The following is a 23,990-nucleotide window of genomic DNA, read 5'->3' on the forward strand; positions in this document are numbered from 1 at the left end:
AAATCCAACTATATAAAATCTAAATAATCCCAGTTGGTTATGTATACAACTGGTTATACTCCGACCCGCCCCACCCCAACTTTTTCCTTCTTCAACCACTTCATCCCTTCCCACTTTTCAACCTCTCCTCTACAACTCTCTCATAATGGAAGAATACAAACCCCCACCTCTCCCCTCCCCCTTCAACAATACCACACCACCACCAACCCTCCTAATCCAAGGCGCCGAAGCCCACCTCTACAAAACAACCTCCCTCAACCCCTCCATCCCCGCCGCGCTCAAGATCCGCCCATCAAAACCCTACCGCCACCCAATTCTCGACCGCCGACTCACCCGCCACCGGATAACCTCAGAAGCACGATGCCTGGCAAAACTCATACGGGAGGGCGTAAGCGTTCCAGCCCTCCTAGCCATGGACTGGGAGGGACACGGCGGCACAGAAGGCGGGTGGGGCGGTGCCTGGCTAATGATGGAGTGGATTGACGGGCCTGTTGTCCGGGTAGTTCTCGAGCAGTGGGAAGCATGGATGAAGCAGAACCAAGGCTCGTTGGATGAGTCACAGATCGAAAACGAAGAGGCGCGTGTGCGCGGCTTGCTGAGGAAAATGGGCGCTGCCATTGGTGTCTTGCACAAGGCTGGTGTTGTGCACGGAGACTTGACCACGAGTAATCTCATGTTGCGCCCGTCTGCGAATGCAAATGGTGCCGTTGATGGTGCTGGTTCGCCCTCCACAGAGGGGGACATCGTGTTGATTGATTTCGGTCTTGCGTCGCAGAGCAATCAGGATGAGGACCGGGCGGTTGATTTATACGTGTTGGAGCGGGCAATTGGGAGCACGCATCCGCGCTCGGAGCCTATGTTCGATGCGTTGATTGCGGGTTACCGGGATAGCTACAAGGGAGCTCCTTCTGCGCTGAAGAGGCTTGAGGATGTGCGCATGAGAGGGCGGAAGAGGAGCATGCTTGGTTAAGCCAGCCTCGTCTGATTTTAGAGATGGATGCAACTTCCCACACCAGCTATGTTCGATTTTAAAGCAAAAAGAAACGCCACGCTTGTCACGACAAATATCCTTATTGACGCAAAGAAGAAAAAGAAAAGCATTCATGACCGGTCCTTAAGACAGTTGCCGACATCAGCGGATGCAAAATACCCCTTGTTCTCGACTACTCCGCGATCCTTGATGACCGCCGTGTACTTAACCACCCACTGCGGCTCGATATCTCCCTGGATACCGTCGTTGGCCTCGGGAGACGAAGCCAAGATTCCCGCACCGCTCTTCTCCACGGGACCGAGCAGTTCCCGCGTTGTGCCGACAGGAAGAATATCATGGCAATCGTTATGGGTGAGGAGTTGAATCTTCTCTTGTTTCGCATAGAGAATCAAATGTTTAGGAACGACACAGCAATCCTTAAGATTGATCTGATCGACCGAGGGCTTGACCTTGGTATGCGGCAGGAAGCGGGCCAAGCGTTCACTGCCGAACTCAGCGACGCCCAGCTGGGCGATCACGCCCTGCTCGTGCAGTGACTCCAACACCTGCCATGTCTGCACCAGGCTGTCGAAGTCGTCCGGTTCACCATTGCTTGCCTCATTGTCTTCTTCTTCGCTGTCGTCGTCTGCGTCAAACAGGATCCCCGGGAACGAGACAATCAGTAGATCGATAGAATTGACGTGTAGTTCCTTCAATACCAGATCAATTGCCTCTCTGGTGTGTGCGCACCGCCTTGATACCGGGATTCCCGGTAGGTAGAATAGCTTCACTGTGATATCGTATTGGTCGCGCTCCTCTGACAGGCCGGGCTGTGAAAAGTCGATCGCGGGGATATAGAGACCATCTTTGGTCTGTAGCGTCCATGAGGGCGGATGCGACACGGCCGAGTGACCGTTTGTCTCGGTGCCGTTGACCGGTGACGTTTCGACCTGCTGCGAGGCAATGAAGTTCGATCGAAGAGAGTTGATTAGTTCAACGTTTGATTTCTGGGTCAGAGGCTGGCGAATGACGGATTGCCGTCCAGCTTGCATAATATTCCTGTGAGGGATGAGTGACTTGATTCGAGGCGCATCGACTAACAACCACTTACGAACTGGATAAAATCAACTTCATGATGGAAGAATAAGTGAAACTTGAGAGATAGATGTATTGAGATCTAAATCGCAAGTGTTAAGGAAGAAGAGATCGGAGTCCGAAAGTTGAAAGTCGCAAGTTCACCCCGCGGAGAGCCCCTCCAACGGGCCTGACAAATCCAACGTTCCTCCGGATTCCTCTACTCTTCTCTACTCTACAACCACTTCACTCATCTAACATGCAACCATCTACCTCAATCCTCATCAACTGTCGGATCCCAGTCCGTGGGCGAATACTCTCCTGTATCAAGCAACTTCATATCCTCAGCCGCCAACTCAAAGTCAAAGACATCGGCATTCTCCCGAATGCGCTTCGGCGTAGTAGACTTGGGCAAAGGCACAAATCCCTAACAGACTATTAGCACGCCGACTCTATATTATATCCTTGACTCTGAACCAAATGGACACTACTTACCATCTGCAAACTCCACCGAATCAAAACCTGCGCCGGCGTCTTCCCGTACTTCTTCCCTATAGACAACAACACAGGCTCCGAAAGCCGACTCCCATGCGCAAGAGGCGAGTACGCCTCAACAACAATACCTCTCTCCTGCAACCACTCCACAATATCCGAATGATCCAGCCACGGGTGCAGCTCATACTGACCGACATCGATCTGGCCACCCCCACCACCCTGGATATAAGCCTCCAATTCTTCGAGGTGATGGATACCGTAATTAGATACACCGATGGATTTTGCTTTGCCTGCTTTCTGGGCTTCAACTAGTGCATCCCAAGAGCCCAGACGGGCTTCTTTGCCGCCGTAGGGTGCATGGATTAGAATACTGTTGGTTGGGTTCCAGCGGTTAGATTGTAGATTCCAATCCGATAGGGAATATTTATGACTGATTCCTGTGGGAGCTTACAGGTCAAAGTATTCCTGTGCTGCTTCTCGTAAACTGGAATTAATGGCTCGCTTGGTAGACTCATAGCCCATTGATCCCGGTGGGATCTTGGTCGTAAAGAAGATCTGCGATCGATCCAGATTGGAATTCAGAATTGCTTTTCCACATGGCTTCTCATTGCGGTACATGATTGCTGAGTCGACCTGTGATATATTTAGTGTGGGCTTCTTGTGATCTTTCCTGGGGACGTACATGGCGGAACCCAACGTTCAGGGCTTCGAGAGTAACCTTCTCAGTCGCGGATGAGGGACTGTCGTTTGGTTAGGGCATCCAGGATGAGGTATTGATTCAAACGTACATCATATACACCTATAGTCATACAATGTCAGCTCTTTTCCAAGGTTGAAGCGCATATGTCTGTGCTTGCGGGGTAACTGACCCCATATCCTATAACTGGGATCTCATGTCCTGACTGTAGTCTATGCTTTGACTGGAGAGTAAGCTTTGCCATAATTGTTGTTGAATTGATTCTGAAGGAACAAGAATGCCAAAATGTTGTTTGATAAGAAGCGATGAGATCATAGTGGGGGGGTCCCATATTGCCCGAATAGGAATTGTCCGAGCTCTATAAAACCTATGCACTACAACTTGATAAGTATCATATCATTTTACTATATGGATTAGACTGGGACATTTTAATAGCAGTTATAGTCTGATCTTAACGAATCACACAACTATTTATCTATGAAGCCTGGACGAGGTTGCTCTTCTTCGCAGCCAGCTGTGACACCGAAGCCAACGTTGCACCTCCAAGGATCTCAAAAACACCCAACTCAGCCTGAAGCACTTCCGCAAACCAATCACGCAGTTCTACCGCAACGAGCGAGTCCACTCCGTACTGGTGCAAGGGTGTGTTCGCATCAACGTCCGCCATCGCCATGCTTACAGTCTTTGAAAGCTTTTCAGTGGATAATTCCAAGACTGCCGCATTTGCGTCAGCCAAAGTTTCGGCTTGCAGCAGCGACCCTGCCCCCTTGGCGCTGTGTGATCGACTATCTTCTTTTCCACCGAGTCTCTCGTTGGTGATCAGGTGTCGAACAAGTGGGTTATCTTGCCATTGTTTCTTGTCGGAGAGTGCACTCGATGACAAGCCAATGACAGTCTGGCAATCTAACCGTGTTGGAAGTCCAATCCTAGGATCACAAAACTTGGCTAGCAGGGCATGGAATTGGGCTTCAGTTACCGGTGCTAGACCACGGTCTCTGGGCCGGGTATTGTTGGACATGGTATCACTGAAATCACACCACCCCAAGTCGAGGGAAGTCGCCTTCTCGCTCAACCCGACACGATGCCGAGCTAGCGCATCATGGAAGGTATCACCAGCGGCGTAGTTTGCCTGCCCAGTGGATCCTAAAATGCCTGAGAGAGAAGACAGCAGGATGAAAAAGTCCATGCCTTGGGGCAGGTGTTTGTGGAGGTTCCACGATCCTTGGACCTTGGGGCTAATGGATTCTTGCCAGAATTGGTGGGAAATTTCTTCAAAGCGAGCATCCTAGGGAGGTTAGTGGATCTGAAAATCAACAAAGTTACATCGATACTTACTCTCGATACCATGGCTGCCTGAATACACCCCCTGATGTGCGGCATTTGTGATCGGGATTCACGTAAAGCGTTCTTCACTGATTCTCCATCCGAGATGTCACAAGCTGGGGCCAGGACCATCACACCTTTCAGTTCAAGATGCTTGACAAGGTCCTTACCCTTCTCACTTTGTCCCCCAGATCTTGAGAGAAGGAGTAAATAGCGAGCTCCCTGATCTGCTAGCCAGCATGCGATATTTCTTCCCAGACCCCCAAATGCCCCTGACACCACGAACGTTGCATTGGGATCCAACGTGAAACTGGGTCTGGTTTTCAACGCCGTCTAGGAAAGAGTGAGCTGTCAGAACAAGTATATAAAAGGGAAATGGTGAGTTTTACCTTTACCTGGTCATGCCCACGCATCTCAAGTACCACTTTACCAATATGTTGGCCAGTCTGCATCTTTTGGAATGCTTCCTCCATTTCCCCTACCCCGTATAAGTGAATAGGCTGGGATGGATGCAGGTCGCCAGTCTGTATAGAATCAAAGACCGACTTGAGAGCAGCGATGCATAATTCAGGTCTTTCAACTGACATGGCAGCTAAGTCGATGCCACTGAAGGTGACATTCTCGAGGAACTGGAGCATAGGGAGGCCCTGGTTTGATAGAATATCCCCTTTACCGATCTCAATAAATCGACCATAGGGTGCAATACACCTCCAAGATTCGAACAGACCTTCCCCTGTCAGTGAGTTGAGAATAATATCGACACCCTTTCCGCCGGTGCGATGCTTGATCATCTTTGAAAATACAACCGTGCGGCTGGAGAAAATGTGGGACGCAGGAATGCCGTAGACATCCATAAGCAGTTGTTTCTTGCTCTCAGAAATAACTGTCACAAATATTGTTGCTCCAGCATTCTTTGCAATCTGGATTGCTGCTTGGCCAGTATCTCTGGATGCTGAGTGGATCAACACACTCTCGCCAGGCTGGATGCGGGCCACGGTGTGGAGTGCTATGTATGCAGTGGCGAAGTTAACTGGAACAGCTGCCGCAATTTCGAATGATATACCCGCAGGAATCTTAACGACGGGCCCAGTTTCCCGCAGGCGAATGGACGTGGCAAAGCAACCGTTGTGTAGGACAGCAACGGAATCACCGACATTGAATCGCTCACAGGCGTCACCCACTCGAATGACATTTCCAGAGCACTCAGATCCAGTATCACTCGCCTTCAAATGGCCTGCTGCAATCAGATCGTTGTGGGAATTCAGTCCTGCGCATTTAATCTCAATCTCGATCTCATCTGGCTCGAGTGGGATGTAAGCAGTCTCATCTTCAATGAACTCGAATTCATTGATTAGGCCCGGAGATGTGGGGTTGAACCGCAGTGGAGTCTTGCAGTCGAAGCTTTGCGTGCGGTGTTGATGCGAGGTAGCCATGGCAGATATGCTCTCATTCAATGGTTTGGAAGCGATCAGGCGAGAAATGTTCAAGACTCCATCTTGCTCAATGTACTCCGTATCTGCATTTGAAGTAGATGGTGACAAGAAAAATCTAATCAACCTTGTGATATGATCGCGTTGCTTTGTATCCAAGGGGCCGCGAGGCTCGAGGGAAAGTAGGTGAAGTTTACGCTTGCTATCTTCCGTCATCAGTACGCGAAACAGTCCATCCACGAGATGGAATTGCGGCTGGGAGGGTAGTATTCCTCCTCCTTGGTTAATCCACAGAGCCTGTGATGGTGAGGAAAGGAGAATCTGAAGTTGTTGGAACAGCTCTGGTTGAATTTCTGACAAAATGGGAACGTCAAGCTCGAGAAGGAAGATCCGCAGCAATGGATTTTCAGACGTGTGCTCCATCGCCTCTTGGACAGAGAAAGAACGGACAGGTGCGAGCTTGTTCAATTGGCAGTATTTGACAAGGAACTGTGCAAGTTCCTGCTGGTCCGATTTGGCAGCGTCGTAGACAATTTCAATTTCCGGCACAGGATAGACTGCCGGTGGGTCCTCGGCGGCTGTCGAAACTATCAGACCAAATTCATGGGACATGATTCCATCAAAGTCTGGTAAAATGAAATCAAGGCCGGAGAATCCGGTCTGGAGAAGAAGGTCGTTCCATTGCCTCTCGTCGAAGCAAGTTCCCGGCCCCGAATCTGCGACTGAATCTGTGAAAATTAGCATTGTCGTCTGACCATTTATCAGAGACGAAGAACTTACTGATCCAGAATCCCTCAAGGAGGCCGAAGGTGAAAGTAGACCGGACACCAGGACTGATCATCTCGTACAGCATGAGCTTGCCCCCTCTGGATAGTACATGTTAGATTAATTGGAATATCAAGCGTTTGTAATCACACTAACGGCTTTAGAAGCTTTCTGGCATTGCCTAGAGCAGCTTTAATGTTCGAAGTAGCATGAATGACCTGCATTGAAGTTAGAGATTGAAAAGTTTCTAGGAAGAAATGTGAGCACACCATGGAAGCAACGACTATATCGTATGTGCCACACTCGAATCCCTGTTTCTCAGGATCCTGCTCGATGTCTAGAATCTTGAATTGCACCCGCCCAGCTTCCTGGTGGAATTGGTCTTGAGCATCAGCAAAAGACGATTCTAATTTATCGGTGAAGTCCCATTGGGCATACTGCGGGTTGCTCTTTTCAGTATTCCCCAATGTGCGCAGCATAACCTCTGTCATGGATCCAATCCCTGCGCCGACTTCCAGAATCTTCATTCTGGGGTTGAGATGAGATAGAAGATCAAGGTATTTGCCAGACTGCCTGAGCCCCTGGGATTCCTGAACCTAGTCCTGTTATAAGCAATGGCACTAAAGCATGGACACGAGGACTTACTTCTTCAGAGTAAAACTCTTTCATCATGTTCACTTCAAAGAAGGTTGACGAATCCATTTCACCGGTAATGAACTTCAGTAAATTTCGAGCAACAGTGACATAGAGATGGGCTCTTTTGTTAAGATTCAGCAATCGATTTTCGACATCTTGGAGATAGTCAAGATCAACCAGTTGATCTTCGCTAAGCTGTCGATGCATCATCCAGTCCACATACTTCCGCAGATGTGGCATTGAGGGCTTGAGCTGTTGGCCAGATAATATTTTCAAGGTTTCATCGATGCGCGCCATAAACATGTAATCCAAGTCAGTAAAGAAATCTTCTGTTTCTCTTTTCAATTCGGGGTATTCATTTATACAGAGATCCGTGGTTTCTCTGTTGCTCAGTAGGTTGAGATCGGGCTTCCATTGAACCTGATAACAGAGATCTTCCGGGAATTCAGTGGAACTTTCCTCTGCAAGTTCCATCTCGTCGACTTCTATTTCAAGTCCCTCAATGGAAACCACAGTTTTGTGCAATGCCTCATCAAATGCGAAGATATCGGATGAAGAGCTCAGACATGGGGATCCCACAGTGCGAGTAGCATACGTCCTCAGAATACTGGATGATGTGTTTTCCAAAGTGCTCGCAACCCACAAGTTTCGCACACTCTTTAGAACAACTGTAGGGATATTCTCCGTCTCAGAAGCCACCCCGGTCCAGATGGATGTTTGCAGTATGGCATCAAGCGTTGTTGGGTGGATCGTCTCGCCTGTTGAAGAAGATAATCTTTTGACGTGAGCAGTTACACACGGCTGCGCGGGGCTAAGTGACAATGTCTCGATGAGTTGGAATGCTTCTCCATAGTCATAGCCAGAGTTTAAAAACCGATCATATAGAGACGAGCCGTCCACTAGTAATGTGCATGCTTTGATGGCATCCGAGTATGCTTCCAATCGCGAGCTCCACAATTCCTCTTGGTGCATTTTGTCCATTTCATGCTCATCCTCGTCGGAAGTGTACACGATCTGGATAGATCCAGTGCAGTTCTCGATCCATTCTTCGTTCTCACACGTGCAGAGGCGAAATTCAAACCAGCCAGAGATGTTGGAGTCCATGCCCTTGACGGGGTGGAGATAAATGCTAGTCTCAATGCCGTGTGTTCCAGGGGGAACTATCATCGCGGCATGGAATTTGGCTTCTTGGATGTTAAATCCAGAAATAATTCGTCCTTGCTCTGCCACCTGTTTGGCCGCCTCAATAGCCATCACTAGCATGCCAGCGCCAGGGTATACAATTGTGCCATTGACCTTTTTTTCTCGTCAGCTTGTAAATTTATTGGTATTAGAATGCTCTCACCTGATGATCTTTGGTCCAAGGCATCTCAGAAACCCGTACAAAGTTCCTCCACCGCATCTCGAAAGGATTGCAGTTCGGATCAGAGACCCCCAGTAGATCTTTCCGGCCAAATGGATGTAGCCGGTGGTCTTTGCTAATTTTGCTCTCATGCCAGTATGAAGTATCATGGTTGAACGGGTACTCGGGCAAATCTGGCAATGATTTTGGAATGTCGTGTCCAGTAGAATCAATTCCATTCACCAGGGAAAGATCAATCGGATAGCCGGCGATGTGCAGATTACCAAAGACGGCAAAAGCAGTATCAGCCGCTGACATGTTTCGTACCAATAGTGAAAGATATTCAGTTGGTGTGTGGTTTGCAATGTTCTTCAATACATCCTTGCAGGCACCCTGTAAGACTGAATGTGGACCAACCTCGAGTATGTGGTCAATATCTCTTGTTCTGCGATGACTACCGTCCAGTCTCTTGTGTGAATTCAGAGCAGACCCCGAGCAAAGTGTGGTCAGGCCATCCGAGAAGCGCACTGGAGAGACCATGTTTTTCACCCAATATGCAGCCTGAGAGACCTCTCCTGGATTGATCCAATCGCCGGTCACAGAGGACACCATCTCGGGGCTATTATTATGTCCCGTATAATCTACCTCCAAGTCTCCCATCGCATCCTGATAAAGAGCCGCGACTTCCTTCATTTGAGGTGAATGATAAGCCAAATTGACCTTAAGCCTCCGACAAAGGATATTATCCTTGTCAAGTATGATTTTGAGGGAGTCGAGCTGGGTCACCTCTCCAGTCACCGTGACGCTCTTGGGGCTGTTGATGCAGCCAACAATGAGATTAAAATCCTCGAGATCCTTGCTGAGCTTCTCGATGTACGGCTTGATGCCTTGTTCTGATAGTCCCACTGCAAGCATGGAACCTCTCATTTGGCTGGAACTCTCCAGCTTGCTGCTCATATAACCTCGATAATAGGATACCTTCCAAGCCGATCGCCTGGATATTGCACGAGCACAGTATCTGATATAAATGGTAAGAATAGTCTCTCAAGAGGTTAGATTACTTACGCTGCTGCCACCTCGCCTGATGAATGACCTAGTACCGCTTTGGGAGTGATATTCAAAGAGCGGAGGAGATCGACCAAAGCCACCTGGAGGATTGTGCACAGGATTTGGCTATACTCAGTCTTATTGATATTCGACGTGGATTCGTTGCGTTCGAGCTCGTCTGAGTTATGTTAGCAAAGAACCACGGTATGACCGCTAGATTTATTTCACATACCAAGGGGCGTCCATTCGCATCCTAATGTCTGGAGATACTCGCCAGCATCCTCGATACTTTGCAGGAACACGGGGTAAATATTGAGAAGCTGGCGCCCCATCGCATACCACTGGGCTCCTTGCTAGAAAACCTTTAGTATCAGTGATCTCAAAATATAAACACAGACTTACCCCAGAGAACATCATAGCAAGATTTAATGACCCGCGAGACTTGGAGGCTGGCGAAAATCGGTCAAACAATGCCCCCAGGTCATCTGACGGGCGAGTGACAGCAAACGACCTCCATGATAGATGAGACCGTCTACTCGCTAATGTATGAGCGAGATCATTGAGAAACCTTGGGCTCTCCTTATTCAATTTGGAGATTGTGGGGAAGCGTGACTTCCAGGTTTCTTTAAGTCGAAAAATTCCTTTTTCATCTGCTGTTGACCAGACGAGGAGTTTAGGTGTGTCGTTTGTTGTTTCTGTTAGTCCATTGAAGCCAGTTGCATCTGAACTAATTCCCCCCTCTGTGTCCAGATCGCAATCTCTGCATTTAGATAACTGCGCGGGGAGCACTGTATTATGGTTCCCTTTCAGGCCATTCAGTTTCATGAAGTGGTAAGCATCATCCAGCACAATATGGGCGTTTGATCCGCCATAGCCAAAAGAGCTAACTGATGCTCGTCTAAGTCCTTCCGAGGGCCAGGGTAGAGCTTTTTGTGGGAACTGTACTCGTCAGACAAAATAACTCAGGTCCTGAATTGGTTTGAATTACCTTAATATTCAAGAAATCATCATCAATTCTTGGGTTCAGGCTCTGCAGATTCACACTGTTGGGAGGAATTATCCCTTTCTCTAGTGCCAGGACTGTTTTGATGACTCCAGCAACTCCACTGGCACCTTCGAGATGCCCGATATTGGACTTCACCGACCCACTGAATATCTTATTAGCGTGTGTCAAGACCTGGAGCTATTATACTCACATGTATAATGGATTATCTAGAGAGTGATGTGGTCGAAATACGGAGCCAATGGCTGCGGTTTCGATTGGATCTCCAATGGCAGTTCCTGTGTTATATTAGCTTGGATTGCAGTTCTGCAGATATTTTTATGAACAAACCTGTTCCGTGTGCTTCAAAATAGCGCGTCGTTGCCATGTCCAATCCCGCCTTGCGATAAACCTCTTGTATCAATGTAGCTTGCATCTCGCTACTCGGCAGCGTAATCCCCGATGTCCTTCCATTCTGGTTAGACGCTGAAGACCTTATTATGGCTCGGACCGTATCTCCATCTCGTACAGCATCTTCTAAAGGGCGAATGACAAGAACGCCAACCCCTTCACCTCGTGCATGTCCATTACCACGTTCATCAAAACTGTAACAACGACTGTCTTTGGATAGAAGTCCCAGGTTGTCCATCATCAGTGATGTCTCCAGTGCCAGGATAACGTTACTTCCAATCGCCAGTCCCTAGAGGTATCATTTAGAAATGTCATAGGCTTGGTTGAAACGCAAACATACCATGGTTGAGTCACCACTCCATATGGACTGACATGCCATGTCAATGGCCATCAGGCTGCTTGAGCAAGCAGTGTCAATTGCAGCACTGGGTCCAATGAGGTCAAAGAACCAGCTAATACGGTTCGCCACCATATTTCCAGTCGTTCCTGTGATACCCCACTTCTGTAGATATTGGGGGTCTTTTGCCTGCAACATCAGATATTCATGACCTGATGAGCCAGCAAAAACGCACGTCTTTGATCGTGCAATTCCTTCCATGGTAATACCAGCATTCTCCAGTGCTCGGAAGGTAGCTTCCAGGATCAGCCTCTGCTGGGGATCCATAGCCTCTGCCTCTGCGGCAGTAATAGAAAAGAAAGGCGCATCAAACAAGGCAACATCTTCTTTCATGAAGTGACCCCCACGTAGAGATAAGCTATCAAGACGATTGGGGTTCACGTTATGGTGGGAGTCGATGTTCAATCGATCTGGAGGGAAGTCCGTTGAGGCGCACCTTCCCTCGACGATCATGTCCCAAAAGGATTCTGAGGAAACCGCATCCTGTGGGAATTTGAGCGACAGTCCAACAATTGCCAACGGTGACAGTGTTTTTTCTGTTGGCCTTGACATCTTGCCTTTTTGTTATTGTTCGACGCTTGTTCTTTGCTTTGGGGAGGAACTCTGAAAGGGAAATGGCGCCTGATAACCCCTTTAAGACAATCTCTATGTCACCATACTGTCTCACATTCTTCTGCCTACTTACATATGTTGGTAGCGGTGAACTGCATGCAGGTCCCACGACCAAAATATTTGACACTTGGCAGTCTAAAAGTCCGGAAATCTAATTCACAATCTATAATAGTTGGCAGCTTATGCGGCCTCTGTCCTTGGCGATATAGAATCCTGTAGATCCTACTCGCTGGGCTAAGGGTGATATAAGGGACGTCATATGTAACAAGGAGGGAATTTTCTTTCGGGCGTTCCTTTTGAATGTCTTTTTAGGGTCTTTTTTTAGATGTATGCAAAGTCAGTAAAAACATGAACCACGCAGCGGACGTCTATATATAACCAGGGGAAATAGAAATTATCCGGACATGCGGCATGGCATCACCTTAACATAAATCATTTCACAATCTCATTTCCCTACGGATTACTCCGTAATGACGACTTAGAATATGTAGAGTAGTGGGGGGTGCATATTAGCACGCAGAGGCACACGGCCTGACCTAAAAGAGATAGGTTAGGTATTCCTTGCATCTGAGACTTACACTCGTGGACCGTTGCTGCAGTCAGATCTTCTATCTTATCTACAAAAATAGCTATGGAAAATATAAATTGGGGTCTAGTTGGGTGCCTATACTGTCCCAGATGTGATACAGATCAAAACAAGGAAACCCAATAACGGGGTATAGAGATAGGGTCTGGATATCATCCACCTTGGAGCCAATCATTCAATCCACGTTACCCAATATTCAGACGGCAAACGCGCGTCCAAAGGGATACCGCTCGGGGCTTTTTCTGATGTTTTCTGGTTGCGGCGTTACATACATATTGGGGTGTGACGGCGTGTGTAGTTGGTAGTCTCCAAGAAATATACATGTTTCACCCCCCTTAGGTCTTTCCTGCGGTATAGTTCTGTCAACATGCATTTTCTATGGTATGCTTTTCCTGAATTCTCAAACTTAAGGTCATAGGTAGCTGACAGTTACGACAGTCTCCATGGCAGGGGCACCAATTCGGAGGTAAGATATAACTATTGATTTTTGGTGTCATATAAAACTCAAATTTGCTGACTATTTCGATTTTAACTCTATAGATCTTCAAACGGCAAACCGGTACCTCTATCCACCAAGTCCATCACAAAACATTGAGCTAACATTAATTGAAGCTGCGCTTCGACATGAGCTCGGTAATAGCCACAGCTATGAATTCGTCGATGGAACTTTTCCCTCGGCGCTGAACGAAGGTTTGATTGTCCTTAAGCTTATCGATCAACAAATTCTAATAAAAGACTAGATTTGAGAGACTTACTGCCTCCCGACGATGAAACATTCGCCTATTGCAACCCAATGTTACCACAGTCTTGTGCAAAGGCATTCGATGATCTGGAGCGCTACGTGGCAGCCGAGGGCCCGTACGATGGTGTCATGGGGTTCAGTCTAGGTGCTACCTTTGTCATGTCGTGGATGTTCAAGAAACTGCGAGAGCAGAAAGACAACAAAGCCGTGCAGCTGCCTTTCAAAGTGGGGATCTTTTTTTCTGCTCCGGGCTTGCTCCAGTACCACGATTTGTTAGCGGAGGAATTATTTGGATCGAAGTTCAATCCAGCCGATGGGCTTCTTGATATACCGACGGCTCATATTTGGGGATGTCACGATCGAGACAAGGAAAAGGCCGAGGCAGCTAGCAAGGCATGTAATGAGCTAGTTAGGTCTGCTTTCGTCCACGGCAAGGGCCATGAGATTCCCATATCTTCTGATAATGTGATCTTGATGGCCAAGGCTATTAACAGGGCTATTACAAGGGCACAGACCTAGCCTTGATTGAAAGGCTGAATTTTCACCATGTTATATTACATTACAACATGCAGACTCGTGAATTCCAGTGATAGCTACCTATCTATTCGAGTAAAGCTCGTGGAGATCTTACATTCCATGACGTACCCTAGCCAAATTGCGTATTGATCATTAACATTTACACATGCATTCAAGCGGAGCTTATGGGAAAAATTTCCGCCGATAATCTCCCAATCTATCTTAGGCTACAATGATACTTTGGTTTCTAGTGAATCTCCCGCGATGTGCTCTAACCTGCAGGCTGCAGCTGCGAGGCACGAGCTATAGTCGGAGCAAGGGAAAGTTTCACCACGGGCGGTAACGGGTTACAGGATGCTTGAAATGCGGAAATATTTTACAAAATGACGACGCGCGTTTAGTTCTGGCTATATTGATGGTGATGGTATCAACGATCTATTGCCACTATGTAAGGGGTAGATCTCCTACGTACATATCCACTCTAATCTCATGAGATGGGCGATTTCGCTATAATAATATTGGTACTAGATATGTTCGACGTTTGATATAGTGATTGCGATAAATCTCAAGCAAAGGGAAATAAAACTTCCAGTATTCAAGCGAGTAATGTGTTTGTTATCAATTTACACCACGCATATAGTTCTGCAGAGCATGTGGACACCCACTCAGGGAGAAGATAAGAATCCGATCATTGTGTGTTGCATATCAACAGCGAACCACAGCAATAGTTTGGAGCCCGTGGCCAAAACTGCATGTATACGATCGGGGTCTGTGAGGAAGATCACTCTTGATATTAGAGGCTGAGCTGAAGATATCGATACTGCACAGCATTGCCATGTATGTATAACAAAAGCTATGCTGTCGATCATTTGTTACTTAGGGAACAGCAGGTTTATGACGACATTCTAATGGTCTCACCGACTTCTTCCTGCAGCTGTGCAGCACCGATTTGTTACCAGACTCACCATTTCGACACATACAGGAAGATCTCCAAGCGCTGCGGAGTTCCAAGAAATTCACCGACTGTTCAGTTCGCTGTGTGAATTTGTCCTACAAATTTTTAATTCCCGGCTTTGTTGCCCTAATTGCTGTGCATGCATGCGAAATCAATAGTACCCTACGACGACAGCCCGGGCAAGGACTATGCTAATGTATATGCACATGTTTGCTTTTTTTTATAGTAATAATAATCATTAGCCTCTTAGCATGTAGTTCATAGCTTCTTCCGTAATTAATTAGGTGTTTGAATTTGAAAGAATACCATATTTATTACCAGTGTCATGCATGCATCAGCGTATTTCTCGCCCGAGCTGTCGTGGTAGGGTACATCGATGTGCATATCAGTAGGCAACCCAAAAACCAGTATATAGTGTACTCTACCAAAAAGCTGATGAGTTCGGCCCAAATGCTTCCTTAGACTTGGCGTGACCAATGACAGTGACGCTTTTAGAAATTATGCAAACATAGTTTTCCATGGTCCTCGCAGTTGGATAGCGCAGGGCTTTGCGAAGTCATGTTGAGATCTACAAGCTAGTAGACAAGATCATGAAATGACAATATGTTATATTAGATGTAGTTAGATATAGAGAAGAGAGTAAAGAGACACTAAACTATTAGTACTATAGGGCAGGAGATCATATGGCATATTAAGAGCTTCAAATACCCCTACGATCAATGGTATATAGGCCTCGACAAGTCCCGCGGATTTAGTGCTGCCTTGGCGCCAAGTGAACACCAAGCCGCTAGTTTCAATTATGCCTTGGCATTGGCATGTCGATCACTTTCTTATCTAGGTGATTTCCTAGCCTAAATACATTTTGTAGTGGGGGCATGGTTCTCCACTACACATGTGCCTGACCTGTCTTTTCTTTATTTCACAGAAATGCTATGTAAGCATTGATGTACAGAAATTACAAGTAGCAGATAGTTACAGATTGAGAACACACACTCCTACACCTCTCTGGATTCACTTCTTGGACAGTGGTCCCAGTCCCTTTTGTATGCTCTGGTTGGTATGACGCGGACTTAGGGTAGGCTTCCGCAAAGCCCAAATTTGGGCCTAGAACCCGGGCCCAAAGCCCAACCCCCGGCCTATCGTGGGCCGTGTAATACCCCCTGTTCGGCCATTGGAGTTGATAGCTGTACCCCTGATCATTGCTCGGATGGGCGACTGTTGCTCAATGGCTAAAGAAGGTCTTTTCAAGTAGATAGCACCATATCCCTCACCACGAGCATAGCCTTCGGCTCTGGCATCAAAGGTGTGACATCTCGAGCTTGCGGAAAGTACGCCGAGTTTATCAAGTGCAATCTGGACACCAGTATCTGCGATCCAATTGGCAGATGCGACAATTGCCGAGTCACAATCACCAGCGCGGATTGCGTTAACAGCCAAGTGTAAAGCATACATGGAGGATGAGCAGGCAGTGTCAACAGTCAGACTATACGCCGCCACGTTAGAACTTTCCTCAAGAGACACGACTTATCATCCGTAACATACCTTGGTCCTTGAAAAAAGAAAATATAGCTTATTCGGTTTTCAAGAATACTAGTTCCGGCACCAGTGAAGGCGTAGGGTCTCGGGTTATCCCAGTCTTGAGACTGTATCATCCAATGGTCGAGGCAGAAATTGCCCACAAAAACGCCTGTACGCGAGCCTGAAACACTTTCCCATGTCTCACCAGCATTTTCAATAGCTTCATATGTTACCTCAAGCAATTTTCGTTGAGATGGATCCAAGGTGTCTACCTCCAAGCGAGTCATGCCAAAGAAAGAATGATCAAACAAACGGGCATCTTCATCTGCCAGGAATGCACCACGCATAGACATAGTACCTGGGCGATCCGAGTTTGGATGATAGAAGCCTCGGGTCGAAAACTGGGGCTCGTCAAACTCCCGCCAACCGTCAACCTTGTTTACGAGAAACTCCCAAAGCTCAGGTGCGTTACGAACGCCCCCAGGCCATCGGCACCCTAAAGTAACATATGATCAATATATATTCTTATCTGAGTTAAAGAGTAGTGAGATGAGTCTTACCCATCCTAACAATGGCTACCGCCTCGTGCTGCTCTGGACCCGCCATAGTAGTTATGCCGTATGAGTAAATATCAGTTTGGGTGTGATTAATTAGAGTGCAAGTTTGGATAGAGACAAAACACGCTTCGCTATCCCAAAAAATGATGGGGGATAGAAGAGGGACTCTTATACCCAGCTCCAGACCTTATTTTTGCTGACAGCACCCTTATCGCTCTTTCGCTTGAAGAATATGCCTCTCAACACCAGATACCCTTCCAAGCTCCGTGTCGTCATCATAGGTGCCGGAATCGCTGGCCTTTCTGCCGCTGCGTTCCTCCGAAAATGCCCCCAGTACGACATCACTGTCCACGAACGTCGGGGCAAAGACTTCAAAGAATCCTCTGCTGCCCTTGGTGTTGGTATAAATGGAATCTCCATACTGAAGCAGCTGGGCATTAAAAGGAACGAGATCCGTGCCATTATGGGTGCAGGATACCGAACATACAACACCCAGGAAGAGGAAATGAGCAAGAGCCAGTTGGGCCGTGGACCGGACGAGGACGGCACCTTATGGTTCGTGTTTCGACAGGACCTGAAAGATGTCTTGCTACAGAGAGTGACGAGCGAAGTTGGAGAGGGCAATCCGATTAAAGTGCTGTATGGCAGTTGCATTGTGGGCGTCGACCCGGAGACTGGGGTGGTAGAATTTGAGGACGGAACTTCTATTATCGCAGATCTGATTATCGGTAAGCAAAGAGATCGGGAGAGAATGAAACTATTCAGGGTTAGATGAAACCCCACTAACTTCCCATTTTCCCTACAGGCGCAGATGGTATCCATTCCAAAGTACGCGAAGCTGTGATCCCATCTTCTCATCCAGCGCCAGTCCCCTGTGGGCTTTCAGTCTATCGTTTTGTTCTCCTAATGAGTGTCGTGAGAGACGCTATTGGGAAACAGAGCTAATGGCCGGCTATGTTCAATTTTGATGAAGGAACCTTCGTGGCCATAATTGCCAGTGGCGATGCTGGCAACCGCTATGTGGTGATGTACCCCTGCCGTGGCCGTGGACAGATGAACATCGCCTGTGCAGTCCCGGACTCAAGTCTCCAGAGACCATCTCAGTTAGAGTATTCTTAGAATGCTCAAGGGAGCGTGGCAGAGATAGTGGACGGGATCCAGGGATTTCCCCAGTGGCTCCAGAGGGTTTTCAGGTGAGCCATGAGCTTCGGAGCTCTAAGACCATTTATTTATTTCCTCCTGTCCTATCCAATACTAACAAGATCACCATACAGTCGTACTCCGCGAGTTGATCTCTTCCAGGTTCGCGATCAGGAGCCTCTACCCACGTACGTTAGGGGCCGGACCGTGCTGATCGGCGATGCGACCCATACGATGGTTCCGTACCAAGGACAGGGCGCTAACCAGGCTCTCGAGGACAGTGAGGGTATCAACGCACTCTTTGGTGATGTCTACGACCGTGATAATATCCCAAGTCTCCAACGGGTCTGGGATAGCGTTCGTCGGCCACGGGCATCAGACATTCAAAGGGGCTCTCGCACTTCGCAGGGAAAGATCTCGACAAAGGAGGAAAGTCAAGCGATTCTATCTGTGAAACCGTATGTAAGTATGAAGGAAGCAATTGTGCAGCTATAGACGTACTCTAGCGAGTATCATGAGTTGTTGGGGGTGGATCGAAGATTACCCTAGCAATTAGACTTTCGGGAGTTCCCGCAGCAGTCTGCCTGAATTAGTTAGGTTAGTCATGATCGCCCGGGATCAAGTAATCCATCAGGTTACATTCTTTGTTAGCAATGCTCCTTTTACTCAGCGAGACTAAGGTGACAAAACTGATTGTAAGTATTAGACTACCCTAGTTACAGATGATTCTACTATACTCTGGTCCAATTTTCTAGGGGTTCGTACCAGGATTGAGCAGTCTATGTTGCAATCATTCGAAGTGGAGTAGAACATTTGAATCGCGAATCAGAACCAGAAGGATCCGGATGAAACTAGGATGTACGCTACATGCCGGTGCAGTAGGTCTCCAGTCATGCAACAAAGGACAAACAATGTTGATTAGAAATACACCCTGAACGTACTTCTGTCGCTTGATAATCTTAACTATGGAATCTCTAAGCTAACATCTCAAGCTATGGCGAGTAAGGGCGCTATCATGCACGATTCAAGTTCCTTTGGCAAACAAATCCCCCTTTCCACTCTTTCGATGTTTCCAATACTATATCTGACGCCTCGATTTCCACGAACAACTTGAAAATATCATTCATATCAACAAGTACTGTAACAAGTCCTTCTTTCCACTCTTCTCATCATACCTATCTGAACCTCCAATGTGCAAAATTAAGCAACTTTCAGTATAAGCCTCGAACTTCGGTGTTATTGCTTACTATCAATTCGCGCCCCCGAGTCTTCTTCAGAACATCGGTCGCCGTGTTGTCTTGAAGTAAGACTTCCAGTTCCTGGATATCGCCCAACTAACGAATTCACAACCATCCCATATGGCATCACAGAACAGCGGGGAACGGGATGCTGAAAAGGCCCCCCAGGAACCACCACAGGGGGGTGCTTTGGTTGACTCGGAGCCGAGCAGGACAATACAGGGCTTCCCTTGGGTCGTCGTCTGCGTCTCACTATACGTTACCTGTTTCCTGTACGGCCTCGACACGACAATCGCAGCAGATGTTCAAGGCTCCGTGATCGCAGCATTTGGCCATGTCAGTCAAATCGCATGGATTGGCGCAGGCTTTCCCTTGGGCTCCGTGTGCGTCATTCTTTTCCTCGGCACCCTATTCAACACATTCAATATGAAATGGATTTTTGTTGGTACCGTGGTGCTATTTGAGGCCGGTTCTGCTCTTTGCGGCGCTGCACCGACCATGAGCGCCCTGATTGTCGGCCGTGTCATTGCCGGTGCCGGGGGGAGTGGCATTTACCTTGGATCCCTGCAATACTTTGCGGTTATGACCACGGAGAAAGAACGAGGCTTTTACATGTCACTGATTGCGATGTTCTGGGGTCTCGGCGCCGTTTTAGGACCTGTTATTGGTGGTGCCTTTTCGGTGTCTTCTGCAACCTGGCGCTGGGCCTTCTACATCAATTTGGTTATTGGTGCAGTCTCGGCTCCAGCATTCCTTCTCTATCTTCCCGCTATTCATCCGATGCAAGGAGTCAGTGTTCGAAGACGATTAGCCTCGATTGATTTTGTCGGGGCAATCCTCGGCGCCGGCCTCTGGACCAGCTTCTTGTTGGCATTTACAATGGCCGGCTCACAGTGGCCATGGAAAGACGGACGCACAATTGCAACATTTGTTGTGTTTGGTGTGGTTTTGGTCCTCTATATGGCCCAGCAATACTTCGCTTTCCTAACCACCCCTGCTAGACGTGCGTTTCCAGTCCATCTGCTGCGCGATCGCACACAGGTGCTTCTCTATGCTTCAACAGCAGCCGGAACCACAACACTTTTCGTCGTTGTATATTATATCCCCATCTACTTCCAGTTCGTCAACAATGACGCGGCCCTCATGGCAGCCGTACGCCTGCTGCCCTTTATCGTCATCGCTGTCGCAGTCAATCTTGTTTCAGGGGCATTCCTCCACTTTATCAAAATCTACAAGGTGATCTATATCGTCGCTAGTGTATTCTTAATAGCTGGCGGGGGCCCCTTGATGGTCTATCTTGATCCGAATTCATCGACTGGACTTATTTACGGGCTAACAATCCTCGTGGCTGTTGGAACTGGTCTGTCTATGGTGACGGGCTATACAATTGCTACTCTGACTGTCAAGCCAGAGGATACAGGTGCTGCACTCAGTCTGCAAAATGTCTCGCAGATCGGTGGGCAGGTTATCGCGCTCGCCATCGCATCCCAGATATACCAATCAACCGCTATCAAGGACTTATCAGTAGCACTGGCTGGCAAGGGTTTCTCGCAAACGGAAATCCAGGGTGCGGTAGCAGGTGCCCAGAGTTTCTTGTTCAAGAGCTTGGACGGCGAGCTGCGGGACAAGGCAATCCTGGCTGTCACCAATGCCATGCAAATGACCTTTGTTATGGTCCCCGTCGCTGCTGTTGTCATGAAAAATGAGAGACTTTTTGGTGGCCCTGTTGTCGCAGTTGGAGGCTAGGAAATACATCCTGGAAAGAGGGATAATGCCAGCAAACGGCTGGTCAGATCCTTTGAACAAGGCTTTAATTCGACGTGTATATTCAAGTTCACCACCTGGCCATATATGCGTCCTTTTCCTTGGGTTTAGAGTTTGGGACAATAGACAGATTGTCCAGTGTATGAAATACTCAATTTAATAATACTAAATGCCTCGCAGTTTAAAATGGCAGCAAAAACAGATATATAACTCGGTGTCCCCTACGGTTACAGTTTTCTGGGGTGCAGGTGAAGATCATAAGGCACAGAAGCTAACTCTACCTCTTGACCGATGCTTAAACTACAACTCTGCAGCTGACGCCTTGAAACGGCTAGTGGCTGATTGTGCTCCTGCTGGTTTCGGCATTGGGGGCGAAGACGTTATTGATCCTGGGTATCGCAAAGCAGGAAAACTTGACCTCAAACAATTCGCGACCAATTTCGACCTATCAGCCTTCGGAATCCTTGACAATGTGGAGCAGATCCTACTCCCAAGGTTCAACACCGCGGAAGAGGACCGTCTACCGTTCCGGAAGTTGAAGGCTGAGTTGTACAAACTGAATGTATGCTGATTCTCCTATATGGCGGTATTGATTTTATATTAATTGTGATAGGTATACTCTGGTCCATCTGGGCTTTTCAAGAAGCATGTCGACACGCCCCGATCTGAGAGTCAGATTGGGCCGCTCGTTGTCTGCTTGCCATCGCCATTCAATGGTGGTAATTTGGTTGTTCAACACAAGGGCAAAGAGGTCGACTTCGACTGGAGTCAGAAAAGCGAAAACACGATTCAGTGGGCTGCACTCAACAGCGACTGTGAGCACGAGATCAAAACTATCACAGAAGGAGAACGGATTACTTTGACATACAACTTGTATGTGACTGACCCGATAGGAGGATCTATTCCACCAAAGTCAATTGTTAACCCCGAGAGCTTGTCTCTACATGGGTTCTTGAAAAGCGTTTTATTGATCCCAAGTTTATGAAAATGGGTATAGTCTCCTAACAACACAACACTCTATGGGAGGCTAACCATTACTAGGCGGTATTCTTGGTATCTATTGCTCCCATTCCTATCCGCATACATCTCCCGAGGTCAAGGCACTACTGCCGAAGGCGCTCAAGGGCGCTGATCTTGAGCTCTCCTCTGTTCTCAAAGACCTAGGCATGCATGTTGAGGTTCGTCCTGTGATAGAAGACCTAAGCGCAGATTATTATGGACGCATACCTCTATATAAAAGCTATAATAGGAGCAACTTCCTCACAGAAGCATGGTCGACCTTCCTTTCATCGGCTCCTCTTGGCTCTTCCAATCTAGACACATACTGGAAATTTCTTCTATTTTCTCGCCGCTTGGAGAATATTCACAATCTTGCCCACTTTGCAAGGAAGAACAACCTCGATGTGGGATCTGATGATTCTACCTGAGGTCGCCTACTTGGAAAGCTGGAACGCTACATTGCCACGGATGAGGGCGAACAAATGGAAATCAGCGACGTAAGTGTGAATAGTTGCGCCATGGATATCTAGCTGATAAATGACAGATCATAAGCAGCACTCGAAACGTTGAGTATTTGCCGGGAATTGCGTGGATTGACTCCGAGAAACATCAGGAGATGGACTTTTCCTACGTGGCCTATGGTAACGAAGCCTCTATTGGCACATTGTTTTCCTCTGCTGCGCTTATCGTTGGGATCCCACCATTCCTCAAGCGAGAGGAACTTGCTTCAGCCCAAGTTTGGTAATCAATCTTGCTAGTGGGAGTCGATTGACTCTGAACTGTGAGCTGGTGCTTTTTTTTTTGTTTTTCTTTTCTGGATTGTGCTATCCTAGCTGGGGATGATCCTTCTTGATATGTTTAGCAGCATTTCCCACCATAGCTTTTCGAACAGAATCCATCGTATATGTTTATCTGTTATACAGTGTCATGGTGCTCCACGAAGTTAGTGACCACAGATGAACATTCTTCTCTCGGTTCCCGATATCGCTGTACCTAGCCCAGATAGTGTCAATGAAATGGTCAACCCCGACAACACCATCTTTCACTGGGGCGGCGTGAAGATAGCAAGAATATCACCTGAAATTTTCGTCAAATTTGGATTCCATGCCACATTGAGCGAGGCGAAAAACATGAGCTTTGTAGGACAAAATACGGAAACTCTCCCAGTGCCGAAAATATTCGCTTGCTACTCTTACGGCCCGATACACCGAGATATCAAAGATTACGGTAGCCTCTTTGATACTTACATGTTCATGAGTTTTGTGGAGGGTCAGACTCTCGATATGGTCTGGGAAACTTATGATGAGGATACGAAAGTCCATGTCCCCAACCAGCTCAAGGAATATCTCCGCGAAATTCGCAGTATTCCCAACGGTAACTATATAGGCTCGGCTGATTCTGGCCCCGTTACCGATCCGATCTTGGAGACTTACCATGTCAGAGGTTAGTAGTGACTGCGCTGATATTATATATACATGAGTGCTAATACACATTTCCAGGACCGTTCGACTCCAAAGAAGCCTTTAATAACACAATTGCTGATGCCTATCAATCCACAGCACCAAAACTTCATATCAAGAATTTCTTGTATGGTATGCTGTCCCAAAACAAACACCACGTTGTGTTCACCCACGGAGAACTACGCCACCGGAATATTTTGGTCAACGATGGATCTGTCAGCGGGATTGTAGATTGGGAGTTAAGTGGCTAGTATCCTGAATACTGGGAATTTTCAAAGGCTCTCAATGTGTGGAGATGGCAAAATGATTGGATTGACTACCTAGTACAGATTCT

General features: G+C 47.5%; 9 protein-coding genes across 9 annotated transcripts; 5 read left to right on the top strand and 4 right to left on the bottom strand.

The window, feature by feature from the left end:
• Nucleotides 1-145: 145 nt before the first annotated feature.
• Nucleotides 146-970, top strand: bud32 (serine/threonine protein kinase BUD32; the record flags this gene model as incomplete). Its single annotated transcript, XM_016744237.1, has 1 exon — nucleotides 146-970. One exon carries the CDS (start codon nucleotides 146-148, stop codon nucleotides 968-970), a length of 825 nt encoding a protein of 274 aa, XP_016599950.1.
• A 131-nt stretch (nucleotides 971-1,101) lies between these two features.
• On the bottom strand, nucleotides 1,102-2,022 carry PEX2_069670 (putative gamma-cysteine synthetase regulatory subunit; the record flags this gene model as incomplete). The annotated part of the gene is made up of 1 exon (XM_016744238.1): nucleotides 1,102-2,022. The coding sequence occupies one exon, from the start codon at nucleotides 2,020-2,022 to the stop codon at nucleotides 1,102-1,104; it is 921 nt and encodes a 306-aa protein (XP_016599951.1).
• Nucleotides 2,023-2,318: 296 nt separating this feature from the next.
• On the bottom strand, nucleotides 2,319-3,382 carry PEX2_069680 (aldo/keto reductase family protein; the record flags this gene model as incomplete). Its single annotated transcript, XM_016744239.1, has 5 exons — nucleotides 2,319-2,471; nucleotides 2,540-2,909; nucleotides 2,991-3,172; nucleotides 3,222-3,279; nucleotides 3,351-3,382. The coding sequence occupies 5 exons, from the start codon at nucleotides 3,380-3,382 to the stop codon at nucleotides 2,319-2,321; spliced, it is 795 nt and encodes a 264-aa protein (XP_016599952.1).
• A 329-nt stretch (nucleotides 3,383-3,711) lies between these two features.
• Nucleotides 3,712-12,121, bottom strand: PEX2_069690 (type I polyketide synthase; the record flags this gene model as incomplete). The annotated part of the gene is made up of 15 exons (XM_016744240.1): nucleotides 3,712-4,521; nucleotides 4,572-4,892; nucleotides 4,955-6,717; nucleotides 6,770-6,855; nucleotides 6,911-6,972; nucleotides 7,024-7,350; nucleotides 7,400-8,686; nucleotides 8,736-9,726; nucleotides 9,798-9,957; nucleotides 10,012-10,132; nucleotides 10,182-10,718; nucleotides 10,768-10,927; nucleotides 10,976-11,060; nucleotides 11,113-11,461; nucleotides 11,513-12,121. The coding sequence occupies 15 exons, from the start codon at nucleotides 12,119-12,121 to the stop codon at nucleotides 3,712-3,714; spliced, it is 7,668 nt and encodes a 2,555-aa protein (XP_016599953.1).
• A 1,013-nt stretch (nucleotides 12,122-13,134) lies between these two features.
• On the top strand, nucleotides 13,135-14,028 carry PEX2_069700 (Serine hydrolase FSH; the record flags this gene model as incomplete). The annotated part of the gene is made up of 5 exons (XM_016744241.1): nucleotides 13,135-13,148; nucleotides 13,206-13,233; nucleotides 13,308-13,326; nucleotides 13,380-13,457; nucleotides 13,508-14,028. The coding sequence occupies 5 exons, from the start codon at nucleotides 13,135-13,137 to the stop codon at nucleotides 14,026-14,028; spliced, it is 660 nt and encodes a 219-aa protein (XP_016599954.1).
• Nucleotides 14,029-16,084: 2,056 nt separating this feature from the next.
• Nucleotides 16,085-17,104, bottom strand: PEX2_069710 (beta-ketoacyl [acyl carrier protein] synthase domain-containing protein; the record flags this gene model as incomplete). Its single annotated transcript, XM_016744242.1, has 3 exons — nucleotides 16,085-16,463; nucleotides 16,523-16,994; nucleotides 17,059-17,104. The coding sequence occupies 3 exons, from the start codon at nucleotides 17,102-17,104 to the stop codon at nucleotides 16,085-16,087; spliced, it is 897 nt and encodes a 298-aa protein (XP_016599955.1).
• A 183-nt stretch (nucleotides 17,105-17,287) lies between these two features.
• Nucleotides 17,288-18,744, top strand: PEX2_069720 (FAD-dependent oxidoreductase; the record flags this gene model as incomplete). Its single annotated transcript, XM_016744243.1, has 4 exons — nucleotides 17,288-17,783; nucleotides 18,029-18,164; nucleotides 18,330-18,653; nucleotides 18,702-18,744. The coding sequence occupies 4 exons, from the start codon at nucleotides 17,288-17,290 to the stop codon at nucleotides 18,742-18,744; spliced, it is 999 nt and encodes a 332-aa protein (XP_016599956.1).
• Nucleotides 18,745-19,553: 809 nt separating this feature from the next.
• On the top strand, nucleotides 19,554-21,179 carry PEX2_069730 (Major facilitator superfamily domain, general substrate transporter; the record flags this gene model as incomplete). The annotated part of the gene is made up of 1 exon (XM_016744244.1): nucleotides 19,554-21,179. The coding sequence occupies one exon, from the start codon at nucleotides 19,554-19,556 to the stop codon at nucleotides 21,177-21,179; it is 1,626 nt and encodes a 541-aa protein (XP_016599957.1).
• Nucleotides 21,180-21,366: 187 nt separating this feature from the next.
• On the top strand, nucleotides 21,367-23,907 carry PEX2_069740 (uncharacterized protein; the record flags this gene model as incomplete). The annotated part of the gene is made up of 7 exons (XM_016744245.1): nucleotides 21,367-21,759; nucleotides 21,811-22,012; nucleotides 22,239-22,375; nucleotides 22,643-22,693; nucleotides 22,741-22,937; nucleotides 23,203-23,639; nucleotides 23,696-23,907. The coding sequence occupies 7 exons, from the start codon at nucleotides 21,367-21,369 to the stop codon at nucleotides 23,905-23,907; spliced, it is 1,629 nt and encodes a 542-aa protein (XP_016599958.1).
• Between the last annotated feature and the right edge of the window lie 83 nt (nucleotides 23,908-23,990).

Source organism: Penicillium expansum (assembly GCF_000769745.1).
Source record: "Penicillium expansum strain MD-8 chromosome Unknown contig224, whole genome shotgun sequence".
NCBI lineage: Eukaryota > Fungi > Ascomycota > Eurotiomycetes > Eurotiales > Aspergillaceae > Penicillium > Penicillium expansum.